The sequence below is a fragment of the Rhopalosiphum maidis genome, chromosome 4 (genome assembly GCF_003676215.2).
Source record: "Rhopalosiphum maidis isolate BTI-1 chromosome 4, ASM367621v3, whole genome shotgun sequence".
Taxonomy (NCBI): domain Eukaryota; kingdom Metazoa; phylum Arthropoda; class Insecta; order Hemiptera; family Aphididae; genus Rhopalosiphum; species Rhopalosiphum maidis.
This window is the reverse complement of record NC_040880.1, coordinates 28,113,752-28,132,924: the sequence shown is the minus strand read 5'-3', so window position 1 is coordinate 28,132,924 and position 19,173 is coordinate 28,113,752. Positions and strand designations below refer to the sequence as shown.

Genomic DNA, 19,173 nt, shown 5'->3' with positions numbered 1-19,173 from the left:
AATATGCCAATGTATGTAACATTAATGTCAACTTAATTAGTATATTATATTTGAGTATTATTAAAAAAATATTTTATTAAATAATTAATTATTTCCTTACTCAAATAATAATATTAAAAATCATTTATAAAAATGCTGATGACTAATATTATATAATAAGACCTAATTATGTATTATAATTTTATGTTATTGGTTGTCTTCGTAGTTCTACTAAACCATAAATACAAAATGCATAAAAATGGCAAATTTTACATGCAAATTGATGTATTTTACTCAGCTAATTCTAATATTAAAGTTAAATGACCTAATATATAATTTAAAGGAAGAATATTATGTTGGACCCTACTCAGATTTATTTTGTATTTTAATTTTAAAGCAAGTTAAAACTATTATAAATTGTAAGTTGAATATTAGTTTTCAAACTTGAGTTAAGCAACAACATATAATTTAATACTATATCATTTAGTTACAAGTTTCTAGTGTAAATAATATATGTATATTGATTAATGTTATATAATATTTATTATTTGTAGTTTTTATGAAAGCAATTTTGTGGCACTGTCTGCATTTTCATCTATCAGCAATATTTTGAGAAATTTATTATAAATCATGATGTATTAGTTTATTACTATAATGATATATTATGTATTAAATAATAAGTAAGGGTTGAAAATCCAACCACAGAATTTAATTTCTAGTTGAATCTTTTAAGTGAAAATATCAGACGTACATATTATTAGGTGTTGTTATAAGGAAATGTTCACTGCAGCTTATTATATTAATTACTAATATACTACATACACTAAATAACTTAAAAGAAAAAAAAATCAATATATTAAAATTATTTTCCCAAGGTAGAACCCATGGTTCTACCAACCTTGATGATTAGATAGGTAGGCTGTAAGCAGACAACAACCTTAGGTATACATTTTGATACATTTAGTATATGTATTGATATAGGCGATAAGATTTAAATGGTATGTTATCAATTAACATGATCATTGATCAATATCATCAAAGTATTGAATATATTCTGTATAATACAAGTAAAATATCATCAACAATAATTATTTACTGAATCATAATTTAATAAACATATAAAACTATGGTGTAAAATATTTTAATTTTAAAATATTATTAATTAAGTATCTTGTACCTATAAAAAGAGTATAAAAAATTTTTATTCAAAAAATGATAAAAAATTTTTATTCAAAAAATGATAAAAATTCCATTCATCCAGGATAATGTCAGCCATTTAACAATATCATTTTATACTCCTATAAGTATCCAGTGCCGTAACTAGCGGGGGTGCTGGATGTTGAGTATTCCACCCTTAAAGCCCAAAGAGGTCTTGTCAGTCGTCATTTTATGCATGGGACTCCAAGGTTTCAACACTAAATTATATTAGAACATATCAAATTGACTTGCACCTAATCCGCCCTACACCAAAAAAAAATTTAGAAATTTTATTATGACGTAAAGCATCTTAAGAGTCCCCAGTATAGACCTGAGCTTTAGAATTTAACTCGCCCTCCAAATGTTAAACACTATTTGCACCAATAGGCCTCTCAAATCCCAAGTTGCGATATTTTAAATAATAAATATAGCGAATATAGGGTTATAATTTCTACGGTTAGAACTAATATAAAATAAATAAATATATAGATATTACTTAATAATTTATTATCTTTTATTAATGTATCCATAAAATTGGTATACCGTGATATTGATATACACTATACAATATGGCAATATATATAATACATTGATACTACAATTTTAGCTTTAATATTACTAAAATGTATAATAAAATATAGCCATATAGGTAATGATTCTACTATTTCTACTTGTCCAAATTGTACTAGACATTTAACGATATTTAATATCTTATAATCGTCTTATTAAAACATCCATCTCGGAATTTATGGTGACAATTCACAAATCATTATTCGATGATAGCAATCACTTCGATTTCCACAAGTGCGTCCTACAAAAAAAAATATAGTTTAATTATTAATTTTTAAAATATTTGAGTTTTTTTATATAAAATAGATTATTAATTTCCTACCAATGGTAATTTAGCCACTTGATAAGTAGACCTGGCTGGATACGGTTCTTTTACAACTGTAAATAAAATAACAACCATCAACAATAAGATTTAATATATACAATTTTAATTTTTGGCACTGGCAGGTACAAAAAAATATGCATTATAAAACCACCTATTAGTTTACTAATTTCTCAACAATTCTTAATTTTATTTTCAAAAATATAGATAGGTAAAAAAACTAGGTGTACCTATACACCTATCCAGGTACCCACCAAAAATGCCAACTCTCCTATACATATTTATGTGAGAAGAATTTATTATATTAATTTAGTGTAATTGTGAAAGGGGAACGTAACTAGCATAAATGCTACGATTTTATAACATTCTAGTAGGTATGACTTTTTTTTTTACCAAGATACACTTGCAGTACCTAGTGCCTACAAGTATCTATAATTGCATTAATAAATACATTTATTTATATGATGTCAAAAAAAAAAAAATCATTTGAATAGATAGGCAACAACTGGCGGAGTGAACAACTAACAATTGAAATGTCTAGACAGTTTTTAATATAATGTTTCACTTGTATTATAATTTGATTTTACATTAATATATATATCAAACAAAAATTATGTTTAATTTGTTATACCTATTGTAACATTTATAAAATAATATGTATAGCAACTACTATGACAGTAATTTTATGTATACATTGATTGTTGAGCAAGAGTAGAATGGTTTTCATACCTAAAACATGACAGAAACTGAATTGTCTGAATTACTACAGTTCTAAAAATTCCTTTACGCAAGCTCTGCTTGTGGTTACAAATTTATAGATGGAAAATTGATAAAAATAGTTAAATTAATTGTTGTGCGTTATCTGCCCATCTACCTATTGTGTAACAGCTCGACGTGAAAAAATTCTGAATACAAATACCTAACCTGTTATCCGAATTAATGATGATTTGCTGTCTGTCTATCATACATTTACACATTACACTGGTAGACTGTAGATTAGTAATTTAAACGTGTTCTACTTCGACAATTTCCTATTTTCAAATTTCAATCGATGTCGGTTATGCAAATAGCTTTTTAGTAATCAAAATTTTGAATTCATTGTAAAATTATCATGACGTACTGATTAGTCGATAATCGGTATCTCGATTACCGACAAATTATACATTTTTTTTTAGTTCAAAATAAATGATAAAAACGTATTACTTATAATTAAAAATTATGATAATTAATTATACTTAAGTAGCCAGTAGATATACTATTTATAAAAATTGTGAAAATTGACCAAGTCAATTATTTATGTGTAATACAATTTTTGTTTGCTAGTATAAAGATTAATTTGAGTACAAGGTTCAAAAGTTGTTTAAGCAGCAATTGTCAATTAACTGTTGACAAATATTTAATATTTAAATATACTTAGTAATAATAATAATAATAATAATAATAATTATTATTAATTATTAATTAAATTTATTCTGTGGTAATAATTTTGTTTTTTTATAAGTGTTTAATGCTTACATTTTTACATTTGTCAAAATCACAAAAATATATAAATAGATATTTAGTTAAAAATGCACGAAAGTCCAATTAAATGGTAATTTGGTGGTACCTGTTGATTAGGTCAAGATGAGCAGGTATACAGTAAAGCAAGTACTCCAGTTTTATTTTTAATTAAATTTACTCTGTGCGACTGTTCTTTATAAAAAACAGTATTAGATCCACTCACTTTCTCGCCGTATGTTTTGAGTCATAGTATCCTAAAAATCATTTTAACCTTGTCACCGTTATGTACGATAAAATATAATCATGATCATAATTAATAATAAACTACAGTAAAATAATAGGTAAATACATAAAATATAGTTCAAAATCGACTCGGCCTGATGATGAGCGTTACGGCGTTTCGTCAAATAGGGCAACCGAGTACCAGGACTCCATGGAAGCGGATATCGGTCGAAAGTTTAAACAACGGGTATTTTACTATGCAGCACGGCGCTGCGAGAGAGTGACGGCGCACTTGCGAATTGCGTTCATAGGACCCGTGTACCGCGATCGACGTCTGAGAACGAAAATGCGTCCGGGTCGCGATGATTGCTGTTGATTGAGCGGCATATCGCTCAAACAGCGAAAAAGGAAAAAAATAATATGCTAAATTATAACACGAAATATTCGTAATTCGTAATTCCTACTACCATAGATTAAATATACTAGTCCTACTCCTCATCAATTCATATTTATCGAATTAGATTCATCCTTATTTTCAAAAAAAGGATTTTATTATGAACTATGCACTAAGATTTAAGTATACTTAAAAATGTCAATAATCAGAATTTAATTAAATATTATATAAATACAATACAATATAGTATATACATTATGAAAGTAGGTATAAATAGAAAATTGATGAATGAAATCGTATGCACTTAATAGTCCAATGGTTTTTATATAAAAATATTACTTATTAGATCAATGGTTCCAAAAGTTTTTTCCATCGCAACACAATTTGGATAAACATTCAGACATTGTCTATATTTTGCCAAAATAAGTACTTTATGATATTAAAATATGAATGTTTTTAATTTTAAAAAAAATTGATGATTCTTTTAAGAATATAATAACAAGATACATCTTCAGTCTTCACAGAGATTCAAAACATATTTTGAAATTTTATACTTGATGGCTGAAAATTTTCATTACAAATTAATGGACTGATATTAGTTAAAAATAATATACATAATATATATATGGCTATTGAACAATTTTTATCTTGTATTGAATTATTATTAATAAAAAATATGTATAATTATGCCAGTGACTCTTTGAAAAAAATCATCTGTTATGGTTTTTTAAAACGAAAATATTCAAATTTTCACAACACTATTTTGGAAACATTGTTGTAGACCATAGTCTATATTTAGATACGTATAGTGTATACATAAATGTAATATAGATAAGTAAATTAATTTAAGTAAATAGATCATATTAGATATATACCTATATAATATGTTTTAAGACAATAATGTAACCTATTACCTACATATGTATTATTAAAATACATTTTAAACAATACCACTGGACACTGGTTCAAGCTATTAATATAAATATTTTTAAATTATAAAAATATAATCATAATTACATTCTTGGTAGACTTCGTTTACAAACTTAGCATTGTTAATATCACTCAGCAATACTGTGGTCTTCGCAACTGGAAAATATAATATCGAATACAAATAAATAATTATTTATTGTGCATTTATGTGTATACATTAAAATATTAAATATTATGTGTAATATATGTTATAATTATATATATCATTTACTTATATTATACGTATCTATTATGTAGGTAAAATAAGAGTTTCTTTTCTATAAATTTAAATAGGTAACTATGTAATAATAAGTCACGATCCAGGATGTAGTTATATAGGTAAATAAAAATGTAATGTAACTACTATCACCTATTATTCATTAATCATAAAATTATTTATTTATAATAAAATTGAAAAATAAACTTGTATACTGTATAGTCATTACTCATTACCCATTATCCATAACCGTTCAGGTTATCGAGAATATATTCATCATTGCAGTGCCAATTATCGAAAGTTACGAAATGGCCATTAATCATTAATATGAACAATAAAGATTCAATATTCAATCTTATTTTAAATTTTTATGCGCAGTTTTAAATCTCAGAACAATTGAAATAATATAAATTTAATTTAACTATACAATAAATTATAAATAGGTATTACAAGAACACAGTTACAAACATTTTAATTATATTATATTGTGTAAAAATTCACATACCTATTTACTTTGACAGTTTCATGTTTTGTCTTCCACGAGTTCGGCCCTAACATAATTTTCAAATTTCCCAACATTTATAATTTTTATAATTATGTATTTACGTAAACCAAACTAAAATTTGTGTACTCTACTTTTGGTAATATTATAGTACTATAAGTTCTTTTTTTAAAATTAATTATAGTATCCTAACTTTTAATTATCTGCAACTTAAGCTGTGTAAGCGGTTTTTATTAAATTTATTGTTTTTAATATTAAGTAATATTATCCTAATATCTTAATATTCATTTAAATTTAATAGATGTTATTTTTATATAAGTATAATATTTTTTACGTAATAAAAATTATCAAACATGTTAATGTGTAATAATTAATATTAAGATTAATATTATAACTGTTTTCAAATACATAATTATTCAAATATTCAATATATTACAGTTTTTATTATTATAGTTATTAATTAATTCACTTGATTTTATAGTAATTACTATAAAAACAGAGACAACGCATACGGGCACCACGTCCTCTTAATAAATTCATAAAAAAAAAATGATAGGTATATAGTATATTTATATATACCATTAATATAGGGGTTACGTCTTATGTGTTCCTAATTTAAAAACTTTTAAAATTGAAAAATTATTAAAATTAAAATTATTTGAAAACAATTAAATGACTCTATATGAGAAATTCAAATTTCACAATTGTCATTTATTTTCATATCACATACTTATACATATTATGAATTTATGTCATTATGGGTACTGACTAGTGCCTATGGTGACTATACTGTATACTAATTAGCAGTTATGCTTGATATTGGTATTATAATGGTATCATATCAAATAATGCATTGCGTATTACCGAATAAATTTCACTAAAAGTAGGCATGATGCCAGAACTCAGAAAAATATCCAGACTATAGAAGCAGAATAGTATGGTTTAGACTGTTTAGAGTATCTACACGTCATAGTATTTATTATAATTATTTAATATATTGTAATATACATGATCCATTTAAGTGTCTATTCAGAATTTTGAAAAGTTGTAACTTTTATGAAAATACGTTTTATTAATAATTTTATGTTATATCAAAACATTTTTGAAAATAAATATTTTTTAATTATTATCATTACCATTTTTTAAGTTTTACTTTTTTAAAATCATAGCATTATAATTTATAACTTTCATATTCCAAAACAAAATATTTTCAGAAAATTTGTTTTGAAATGACTTGAGATTAAATATAAAATATTATAAAAAAAATAGATAATAATACACTAATTAATATATTCCCATAATGTATAGCAAATTTGGTTATAATATATTACCACAGTCTACATTTAAGTAATTTATACATTTTATTATATGTATCATATATGTGTATTGTGAATTTATCTACATAATATATGAGTTATCAATTTATTATGTAACTTAAATTTATTTATGACAATATAGGCGCCTAATTTTAATATTTAATAATATAATAATATAGTTTATTACTGGAATTATATGTGACATTTGATTTGTTCTATCATTATGGTAAAAGAGAAAAATGAAAAAGTAAATTGAGAGATTAGAGTAATATGTTTTTAAATGTCGAATTCATAAGTCAACGATATATATTTTTCGGCGTTAAGATAGAGATATAAAACTGTTTTGATGGCGATAATAATAATTTAACAGATAGGTTTTAGAAAAAAACAAATGAACATATCATTGAATCATTGAAATATATATATGCGAGAAAAATGGTTTAATTTTTTATTAGTCCCATTGCTTTCAAGTACCTACATTAAATATTATACGCTTTAATGCTTGTAATATTCTAAATAAAAATGAAGAATTCATTTTTCATATTTAACGATTACGCCCAAAAATGGGGATACCTTGTGCCTATATGATGAGTCGATAAATAAAACGGATTGTGTAACGAAACGAACGGATGGCGAAAATATAAAATGAAACATAACTTTGACCGGTAACGACAGGTGTGATAATCATGTGTTAAAAGAGTAGACTCGAGTTGGAAGTGTACCATGGTCTGCGGGTGAGAGATCAAAATCCAAAAGGTAAAACCCACTACAATTAGGTATATATATATATATATGATATATAGTAAGTACCGAGTACAGGTAAATGGCAATGGCGCGACTGCTCGAGAATGGAGATAAAAGTGGCGCGATGCAGCGATCACATTATTATCCGTATTCGGAATTTTGGTGGGCCGTGGCGCGTCAGTGGCCAGTGCGTCACATGGTCGGCGGGTGGTGGGGTGCGGTCGGAGATGGCGTTTTTGTTTATCAACAACGGCGGCAGAGCGGCAGTCAGTGTGTGATGGACGCACGTACCGCCCAGTGTCGCCAACCAGCGAGAGGTTCAATGACGACCATGGTCGGGCATGTAGGGAAGGTCCCGTCTGGCGGCTTATAAGAAAAATAGACGCGAGGGCACGCACGCACTCCTATTATCGATCGCCGTTTTTGATGCGACTCGTGGTCACACTGCGTGCTAACCTCACCAAACGCTCGTCGATTGTACGCTATCCACCGTCTCTCACCCTATCTGCTTCTTTCTCTTCCGATTTCCTCTCGGCAAATCACATGTACTTTAAGCGTTTTCTACATTGTTCAATTGTCAAAATGTGTTCTTTTTAGATACATTTCTTCGTTTTGCGACTATAATCGTTTTTACAGTATGTAAGTACACATTCACGTTTTTATTTTAACGCTGGCGCGATATATATTTTTATAAATGCGCCGTTTCCGTCTGCCGACTGGTAGTTGGCGGTGGTCGTCCGACGGCCACATCATGGACGGCGACATACGACCGCGCGAGCTTTGGTATCTCCGTCATCCGACGGCTGTGGTCATTCGGGTAGCTGTCAGTATTAATATCTGTCACTTACCCGATTTCAACGCCCCACGCTAAAGGGGATGTTCGTCACGTGGGGACCGCCCTTGGGCTGGCGCCCTTATGAAACTACACCGCAGGTTGGGGTGATTTTTTAGGTTAGGCTCCCGGTGTAAGTGTCTTGGCCGTCTAACCGGGTTTGAAAATTTGTGTGTGTATAGGAATGCTCTAAATGACCCCAAGTGTCAAGAGACTAACTTCAGTGTTGTCGGCATTTAACTTTTGGTTAGGTTGCAGCTTCTAGTGTTCATCGTTTGCCGTGTTTTGGACTGCTTGTACGGCTAAAATAATTTGTCTTGTAAAGTTTCTTTTCCACAAGTAAGCTTTGTAAAGATTTATACTTGCCTTTCTATTGTTGATAAAATAGATTGGTGTATAGTATACATGTGCGTTATTTTATCATATTAGTAGTGTCTTATAAATATTAATGTTATATATTTGTTATTGTGTTTCTTATTTTATAATTTGTTAAAATTTTACATAATTAATTTGTATTATTTGTTATTACCTATTAATAATGTTATCTGTCACTAACTAGGTGCTAGAAAATGTTTGATTATTTCAAGGCCAATATGATTTTGGTTTTTGGTTTTTCACTACTTCTCTTGTATATCTACTTCTTATTTTTATTGCATGTGTTAAAGTTTTACATTAAGTTGTAGCTCACTTTACTCACTTATTATTACCATTTAAGTGAGCATTGATTGTTAATATAATTGTTTTCAAATATTTAAACTTATGTATTCTGTGTATACCATATTAGTTAAATTAAAATAACATTAAAAATATATAAGTTTCAAAATACTTATTAAATATGCTAAGTTTGAAACTGGGTTTTATTATAAATTATAAAATTACTGGTAAATAATTAATATTTAAAATTATTATTTACATTGATAAATTATTAATATTTAATTAATTGGATAGTTTTAGGTATTTGATGATGAATTTTAATTAATGAAGTATAAGTTGATATTTAAATTCATTAAAATTGTACTCTTGTAGTTTCAGTCCTTTATAAGTTTTGTTATGTGTTAAATATTATACAGGTATAACAATAATTCATTATGAAATATATTTTATGTCAATTCTTCTTTTTTTTTTTTGTAGTTAGAACAATTTTTATTAATATTGCATTTGTGTGTTATTTTTGTTAAATAACCAATTAATAAGAAACTTAAAAGATGTATAACCATAAATTAAATTATTTTGTATCATCGTTTTTAACTATTAATTTTAAATTAGTTTTTTTTTTTATTTTGTGATATATTTAAATGTGGTATATCATTAAATGATAAAAAAAAAATATATTTAAGTACCTACCTCTATTTGTTTTTAAATTGGAAATATTTTGTATTCTATCTTAACATTTTGTGTAGTTCTTAATTTTATTTTAATTAATTTCAGAATATTTTAAATAATGAATGCTAATGAGACGAAAAATGGACCACCTAGCGAAACCAACGACTACTCGGGACCACCCGGCATGGATGTCGGTGGAACTATTGAGTCTGACTGGAAAGAAGTGGTGGACAACTTCGATGAGATGAATTTAAAAGAGGAATTGTTGCGTGGTATCTATGGATATGGTTTTGAAAAGCCATCAGCTATTCAACAACGTGCTATTTTGCCATGCATTAAGGGACATGATGTCATTGCTCAGGCCCAATCTGGTACTGGCAAGACTGCTACTTTTTCAATTTCAATTCTCCAACAAATTGATACAAGTTTGAATGAGTGCCAAGCACTTATTTTGGCACCAACACGTGAATTGGCTCAACAGATTCAAAAGGTAAGATTCTTTGTTTGATTAGATTTTGAACTATTTACGTTAATATAATATTGTATTTAGGTGGTTATTGCTTTGGGTGACTTCATGAAAGCAGATTGTCATGCCTGCATTGGCGGTACAAACGTTCGTGATGATATGCGTAAGCTGGATACTGGATCCCATGTAGTGGTTGGAACTCCTGGCCGTGTTTATGATATGATTGCTAGAAAATCACTACGAACTCAATTTATCAAGATATTTGTGTTGGATGAAGCTGATGAAATGTTGTCTCGAGGTTTCAAAGATCAAATTAAAGAGGTGTTCAAGTTCCTCGAAGAAGACATTCAGGTCATTCTGTTGTCTGCTACAATGCCCGAAGATGTTTTGGATGTGAGCACTCACTTCATGCGTAATCCAGTACGCATTCTTGTTCAGAAAGAAGAACTGACATTGGAAGGTATTTATTACTCTTAGTTTCCTAAATTTATTCTCTTGGCTTATTTCTTATTATTTAATTAGGTATTAAACAGTTTTACATCAATGTTACCAAAGAAGAATGGAAATTTGACACGTTATGTGATTTGTACGACACTCTTAGTATCACCCAGGCTGTGATCTTCTGTAACACACGTCGTAAGGTTGAGTGGTTGACTGAAAATATGCGTTTGAAAACATTTACTGTATCAGCTATGCATGGAGAAATGGACCAACGTCAACGTGAGCTAATTATGCGTCAATTCCGTTCTGGCTCCAGTCGTGTTCTTATCACTACTGATTTGTTGGCTCGAGGCATTGATGTACAACAAGTATCTCTGGTTATCAACTATGATTTGCCATCCAATCGCGAAAACTATATTCACAGGATTGGACGTTCGGGCCGTTTCGGTCGTAAGGGAGTCGCCATTAATTTTATCACTGAAGACGACAAACGAGCTATGAAGGATATTGAATCGTTTTACAACACTCACGTGCTCGAGATGCCACAGAATGTGGCCGATCTGCTGTAGACATGCTTTGTATCTGTGAGTAGTTACTTTGAAACAAGTGAAATACAGCGTTCAAACGATTCAAATTTTCTTTTTTCTTTTTATATATAAATACTTATATAAAAACACAAAAAAAATTTAATTGAAAACTATCCAATATTTTATCATTAAGCAGTTTTTTCCTTTTCATTTTACTGTTTTGAGTGACATGACTATTTCAATAATCCAATTTACAAAAATGATAAGTGCACATTTTAATACTTGGTATGTTTTGATTTTAAATAAAACTTATTATAAAATTTTCATAGTCTCATTGTACTTCCGTTTAATGATTCCTTCTCAGTTGTAAATATGTTGTTTTGAAATTGGCAGCTTTTTTGAGTATAATATTTATGTTCTCAAATTTTAAGTTTTATCTAAGACTGATGAGCGTTTATTATTAACATAAAAAGTATTTTATTAAAATATAATTTTTTTTTTTTTTTAATAATCGGTTACTTAGGAGTAACCTTTAAAAGCAATAATGTGCAAGTTGGAGGTTGATACATTTTTTATAGGGTTTGCCATTAAATATTAATATTTCTTCAAGTAATATGTTATTGACAGTGAGAGTTGTAGGTATAAAAAGTTGTACACCACTGTTGCACAAACAAGTTTTTAAATTCTAAATTGCCTAACAATTTTTTTCACTAAGCAATCAAATTGTATGTATTCATTATAGGAAAACAAATAAATAATCGCTGCATAATTTAGTCTTAAGATTTATTTTTTGACTTGGTGAAGAATGTCTAAATTATTATTTATTTAAAAATTTATTTTCAATTATCAAAATATAAAGATGAGACTTGTCCAAGCTTCAGAGATATGCTATTAACTGATCTAATACAAATTTGATTTATGTTTTACAAAGTCGAGAATTGTGGATATCTGATTAAAAATATCTATAATAAATTAGTATCAATTCTTTGATTAGGTATTAAAAATAAAACTTTTGGTAGTGCTACAAAGCATTATTTATATAATAATAGCACATAAATTTATTTTATCCCTTACTTTTATCGAATGAAGTGCCAGCATGTTTAAGTATTGCATGGATGTTTTTTAGCGATTGCCTAGCCTCAGCCGCTGCTCCACCCTCGACCGGTTTCATCGTCTTCTCATCTAGGCCTAAAGAACCAGAAACATACAACACATTGCCCGCCTGCACCGCCTGACTATGATTTAAAGTAAAATACAATTTTAATTCTTTTTAAACCGTAAAATTATGTTTTTATTTAAAAAAAAAAATTAAAAAGTTAAACATTGTAAAAGTTCAATTATACTTGTAAGCTCCATGGAGTTTTGGAACCAACGGGGAGTTGATTATTTTTCTTATTACACTCATAATATTAATTCTTATTTATATTTAAAATTATTTCGATGAATTACAATATTTTTTTATTGGACATATAAATATTCTACTAAAACGTTAAAACCATACTTGGAAGATTATTACTACTACCACATTCATAATCAGATATATATTAAGTAATTTAAAAACAAATAGGTACAATTATTAATGTACTAATTAGGTTATAGGTAATGAGGTCATTAATATTATTTGAGTAACCTAGTTGCAATTAGTTTTAATTTGTATTCTCATTTCTCAGTAAACAGGAAAACAATTATTTCTGTTTTCTTTGATAAAATATAGCTTTAATGTTTAGTTATAATATTTATTTTTAAATACTGAGAGATAACTTTTTTAGTTTTGCATAATGATTGCATAATGATGATACTTTAATAATATTTTATATTTTCATAATCATTTCATAATATTTTAATGGTAAATTAATTTAATGTGATTTATATGGGGTGTTCAGTATTTTATTATATATTTATTTATTTTTAATTTTCTGTGGTACATTTAATACTTATGTGTCTAATAATTTATTATTAGTCATAACGGGGAATTAATATTTCAAGTTTTTTCACTTTTTTATAAATGCCTAGAGAACATGATTTTTGTATATAATAATCTTAAAATTGAGTTACATAATTGAGTGTTTTCTAAAACTAAAGGTTTGAATTAGTTTAATGAGTGTTTTTTTTTAATATAAAAAGTTCATGCTACAATAAATTTACTCCTCGTTAAGTTCATAGTAGATAACTTCATTTTTTACATGTTTTCTTGAGTTTGTATGTACCTATATTATATTCATTTTTTTTCGTTTTGAAACCAGTTAGGGTAAGAGATAAGCATGTGTAATATATGCTAAATAATAAAAAATAAAAATATAAAATGTGTTTTATTTATTTACATGTCTTAAATGAGTAATTATGGTCATAATTGTATAGATTTTCCATTGTGTTCAATAGAATGGATTTTTTTTTTTTACAATGTCAATTCACCAATTCTATTGACTTCTGTCTAAAATTAGGTTAGGGTTGAGATGACATTTTAGAATGGAATTTAAAATTTTATTTTATCAGGTATTAATCTTTTATGAGTATTAATTAAATACTACATAATGCTGCTCTTTAAGTTTTTTCATGCTAAAGGCACTTCGTGACCGGTCACTCGTGTCCCAAAAATTTCGTGCAACTATAAATATATTGTATTAAATACAAGTATTCACTTGAGAGACCCAGCTATAAAAAATATGTGACTAACTATATAATGGAACGTCTCATTCTTTATAGTAGCCCGAAAATGTTGAGATTGAAAGAATCTTAAATGCATGAAATGTGAGTTTTCTTTTGTTTCTGTAAAGAAGTTAATGTTACAGAATGTTATGAATTCTATGCAAAACTACAATCTGTATAATTTTTCTTTTTTAAAAGATTGTATGTTTATATTATAAATAAAGTTACATATAATTTATGAAGTGTAAAATATTCCAAAAATAGTAAATACCACAAATGGTTAGTTTGATTGATGTTGTTATTATGTGTTATATAATGAGTGTCAAACTATTTTATAAAAACTTATTTATCTATAGTTTCATAGGTATTAAAAATAAATTTGAAAATGTTAACAATTGCACTTTCATTAAAAATCTAAAATTAATTTAAATTAAATTCAATAAACTTATTTGATACAATTTCTACTTGAAAAAATCCTTATATTGATCCTAAATTATATAATCTATGGATTCATAAGTTAGGCAAATGAAAAGATAACGAAACTAGATTGAGTTAAATATGATGTGTATGTACCAAAAATATTAAAAAAATAAAGTTAACTTTTTTTAATTAAAAGTCGGTGTATGGTTGATTTTGTTAGACTACACTGCACATTTAATGAATATGAAAACATGACCTTTCAACAAATGAAAAACTTGTCTGGTATTATATACCAACTGACAATAGAAAAAACAAACAGGTAATTATACTTTTATTTTAAATATTTCAAAATTGCTTTTCACTTATATTATATGTAGAATAACAATTTAATTTTAAGACTTGCAACATAATACATTTAATATACATAGTTGAGAAATAATTGAAATCTTTTAAATGTAAAAAATGCAAAGCAAGGATCACTATCAAAAAAAATGATTAGAGACTAAGCAAGGCTCTAGACTCATGATATGTTAACAGGTTCTATTTGTAAAACTAGTTGTGCTCTAGTTTAGCGTAATTTTCTTGTAGTATGCTAAGATTTGTTAGTTCATTGCGTAATACTTTCTTGATGTTTATTACTGCTTTCTTATTTAGGTAAAATGGCTATAATAGCATTGCCTTTATTAAGAGTCTTAACATTGTCGATACTACAATCAGTATCCGAGCTTCCACTACTCGTATCAATGAATTCGTTTGATCCAAACAAATATAAAATTGTATTAAACTTCTTAAGTTTATAGAAATGACTTGGAAAAAAATGGAAGTGAAATTACGAAAAATCTAATTTAGATATCGGCAGATAAGACTACAGATTAACGCAGGCGTTACATCACAAATTTATTTATTTAAAAAAATTAACCATTCATCTACAGCTCGATTCATAAATAATAGTACGAGTATTATCACATTCTTTGTCAACATTTACTGAAAGAGTATTTCTTCTGATGCTACACCATACATGACAAAAGCTGAAATAGCCCTTTAACATTTTTATCCAATTTTTTTTAAAATTTAATTTATAATGTGTATTTCAGTCTGTTATGCTTATATATTTGCATACAAACTCGTGTATAACAGTTTTTTCACTAATCTTCTTAATTTCGCTTAAAATTAATTACTCGTTTTTATGCTGAAGAATAATTGGTTAATATTATGTCTTTATGAATTCAAAAGGTTAATGTTGTGTACTATGCATAGTTATTTTAATCCTACTTGCCAGTTGCCATTTGTCAGCCTATTTTTGATATAATGCTTATCAATTAGATTGCTCAATGCTCACCATTTAATCATGTATCTATTCAACAATTATATAATTAATATGTAGTATTTTTGCAACATAAACAGATATTATTTAATATGGTTGTATCTTGTATACTAGGTATGTTTGATTGTTCTCGTGACACGTGTAAGCTGGCGACCAAACAGTTAGGTTTTTGGATGTTATCAGGATTTTAAAATGTGGTGGGTGAAACCAAAATACATACTAAAAAAACCTAATCAAGAATTAACAATAACGTTAATAACAGTTCATTTTTATATTGGACACAGCATTTAGTTGATACAGCCGATGGGAGGGGGGGCATGGCCCCGAGCCACCCATGGTAGGTCCACTGGTAGTCACTATCTAAGTCCCAAGACATTTTTTGTTGTATAGACTAGCTGTATATTTTATACAAGGTTTGCTGATTAATACTATTTACATTATACTAAAATCAAATAATTAGAGCTATTTTTATAAATATAAATAGTTAAAATAAATGTACATAGAATTGAATTGACGGCGGTCAAATAATTTTGTCATGGGGAGGGGGGATGTGGCGTAAAAAATAAACAAAATTTAATACATCAACATTATAGTACAATATACATTAATTTAATTGTTATAAATATTAAAAAAAAAAAGTCATGGGGATCTATCCCCCCCCGTTTGACCACCACTGAATTGAATGGCCTAATGGCGTTCCCATACCTAATATACTGAATTACTGAATTGATTTGGGTCACTGACTTCCATATTGGCAGTCAACGTCCTGTTATAGAATAACAAATTTTTTTTAGCTGTAGTACTCGAGTCTGATAGGAAAGAAGTGGTGGATAACTCAGATGAATTTAAAAGAATTATTGCGTGGTATCTATGGACATAGTTGTAAGTAGGGGGGCTTGGGTGGGTTTCCGCTCCTCCAGAATTTTTGGGTAAATGTATGTACATATAGACATATTAGTATTAACTTTATTATTGCCTACAATTTAACAAAATATAATGTTTTATATCATGAATAATCATTTAAATCAGTTATAAATCCCAATAAAAACAATAAATAATAATCAAATTAAATAAAATTTGCTATAAAACATTTTTAGGAATTTAGCTCTCCCTCTAACTTAAAGGATTATTTATGCCTATGTCTATGAATATGGTTTTAAAAATCTATTTAGCTTATCATAGCCCATTAGACTATTAGAGGTTTCATAAAATAAATTTAAAAATTAAAATATTCACACCTGTGCTTTCATTAAAAATCTAAATTGAACTAAAATTAAATTAGCAAACTTATTTTTTGATAAAATTTCAAACATGAAAAAATTTTTTTTTAATCCTGCAGTTATATCATATTCTATGCATTCATTAGCTTCACAGAAGAAAAGATAAACTAATTTGAATCAAATAGTTCTTCTAATATTTGTTTAATAAGTGGGGATTTCACGCTAACTGTATAATTATTTAACTTAATGACATATGATTGAATCTTATGTTCTTGATTGGAAAAATATATATTGTAAAACTTAATGATTTCAATCAATTAACTTCTGCACCAAAAACTATTAACAAATGGTTAATAGTGTTAATACAATTAAAAGTAATTTAAAACAAACAAATAATTAATAGTATTTTAAAATTATAATACAGATATTATAATTTAAATATGGTTTACCGATTAACATTCTATACATTTTATCAAAATCAAACAAACAATTATTAGAACTGTTTTTATAAATGTTAACGCCGTAAATACTAACTTACATGATTAGTGCCCAATACCCAGTTTCTGTATTATGAGCTGTTTTAGAAGTTATGTAATTAAAATTTTATAAAACAATTTTATTATTAATATTTTGTGTACAATTATCATTTTCATTAATAGATAAGTGTGAGACCATTTTAAGTTTATTACAAAATAATTATCAGTGATCATGATTCAAAAACAATACACTAAGTATTTATAAGCAGTAGTTTAGTTACAAAATATCTTAATTATTATATTTCTGTTTTATAGGAAAAGTACATAATTCACAACACAAATTAAAAAAAAGTTATAAAAATGAAATAAATATAATAGTTTTAAGTATCAATGGTTTGATCAGGTGCACCAGGGATGGCAATGATGGTCTACGTTATACTCAGTCCAGCAAAAAAACATGCTAGGGTCAGATGAAAATCAGTTCTGCACATCATCCTGCCTTAGTATACTGGTATTAAGTGGATATGCGCTGAATCACTATGTTTTCTCGTTGGGTAGATTATATAACGGTACATGGCAAGGTTATTGTTTGGGGGGCACAGATATATTCACAGTTGTTCCAGAATTTCTAACACATTTAATAGCAGTGTTAGGCACCCTAATCAAGGTTTCTAGGTAGTCATTAATACTATTAACATATTTAGTTAATTCATGGAATTTTTTTGTCCAGATGTGGTGTATATCTTTTATAACTGATATTTCATTCTTCTGTTTTGCATATCGAGATTTAGAGCTAAAAATGTCTGTACTTTTCTTTATGACTTCATCTTCAAAATTAAGTTGAGAAAGTTTAGTCAATCGTCTGGAATGTATCTAAAGTCAAACATATCAATAAATTAATTATTTGTTCTCAACAAATATGTTTTTTATAAAATAAATTCTTACCAATAAAACTAATGGCAATTGCTTGTTGTCTTTTGGTAGCTCATTGTGTAATACTTTTTTGATGAATGATGCTGCTTTTTTATGTACAATGTCATTGCTTTCAGGAACAGTTTTAATATTGGCTGTACTACAATCCATATCTGAGGTTTCACTATTGTTATTAACTAATTGCTTGCTTACTTCCCAAGAAGTCGAAAAAACGCTGTCACTGTCGTTGTCAAATTTGGTATCTTTTATGTCATTTTGATCCTTCTCGACATTGTCCTGAATGATACAGCACTGAGTCTCTAGATCGTTAATCACGATCCTATCATTGTTGATTTTGGTTTGAGTAAACGTACTATAATTTTTCTTCTCGTGTTTTTTCTTTACTTTTTCTGCAGGATTTTTAAACTTGCTGTGGTGTTCCATAACAAAAATTGCGTTTTTAAGATTAGAAATTGAACAGAAATAATAATGAATATAATACTACAATAACTAACTGCCTAGTACAACGGATAAAAATAGTAAGTACAATAGTTAGACTAGGCATACGGAGCAAAAACGGCGCCTAATGTTCTTATCATTCTTATGATAACTACGGCGACTAATGATAATACAAATAAATTCCACAGGGAGTTC

The 19,173-nt window shown here is 27.5% G+C and overlaps 3 protein-coding genes across 3 annotated transcripts; 1 reads left to right on the top strand and 2 right to left on the bottom strand.

Annotated features, from left to right (window-relative positions):
- Nucleotides 1-1,711: 1,711 nt before the first annotated feature.
- LOC113550700 (rutC family protein UK114-like) lies at nt 1,712-12,791 on the bottom strand (the record flags this gene model as incomplete). The annotated part of the gene is made up of 4 exons (XM_026952699.1): nt 1,712-1,987; nt 2,069-2,124; nt 5,202-5,270; nt 12,596-12,791. Coding segments are annotated over 4 exons (363 nt in total), but the record flags the coding sequence as incomplete, so codon positions are not given.
- Nucleotides 8,413-12,899, top strand: LOC113550699 (eukaryotic initiation factor 4A). The gene is made up of 5 exons (XM_026952698.1): nt 8,413-8,571; nt 10,193-10,577; nt 10,638-11,013; nt 11,076-11,578; nt 12,648-12,899. Exons 2-4 carry the CDS (start codon nt 10,206-10,208, stop codon nt 11,561-11,563), a joined length of 1,236 nt encoding a protein of 411 aa, XP_026808499.1. The 5' UTR covers nt 8,413-8,571; nt 10,193-10,205; the 3' UTR covers nt 11,564-11,578; nt 12,648-12,899.
- Nucleotides 12,900-17,619: 4,720 nt separating this feature from the next.
- On the bottom strand, nt 17,620-19,092 carry LOC113548734. The gene is made up of 2 exons (XM_026949774.1): nt 18,553-19,092; nt 17,620-18,480 (listed from the first exon to the last, which is right to left on the bottom strand). Exons 1-2 carry the CDS (start codon nt 18,961-18,963, stop codon nt 18,190-18,192), a joined length of 702 nt encoding a protein of 233 aa, XP_026805575.1. The 5' UTR covers nt 18,964-19,092; the 3' UTR covers nt 17,620-18,189.
- Nucleotides 19,093-19,173: the final 81 nt, after the last annotated feature.

What these genes read in the sequence shown, in the direction of transcription:
- LOC113550699 (XM_026952698.1), top strand. Translation starts at nt 10,206, where the DNA reads ATGAATGCTAATGAGACGAAAAATGGACCACCTAGCGAAACCAACGAC. An exon ending in TGGCTCAACAGATTCAAAAG is followed by an intron (nt 10,578 to 10,637) that starts GTAAGATTCTTT and finishes TATTGTATTTAG; the next exon opens with GTGGTTATTGCTTTGGGTGA. An exon ending in AGAAGAACTGACATTGGAAG is followed by an intron (nt 11,014 to 11,075) that starts GTATTTATTACT and finishes TTATTTAATTAG; the next exon opens with GTATTAAACAGTTTTACATC.
- LOC113548734 (XM_026949774.1), bottom strand. Translation starts at nt 18,963, where the DNA reads ATGGAACACCACAGCAAGTTTAAAAATCCTGCAGAAAAAGTAAAGAAA. An exon ending in AATTGCCATTAGTTTTATTG is followed by an intron (nt 18,481 to 18,552) that starts GTAAGAATTTAT and finishes GTTTGACTTTAG; the next exon opens with ATACATTCCAGACGATTGAC.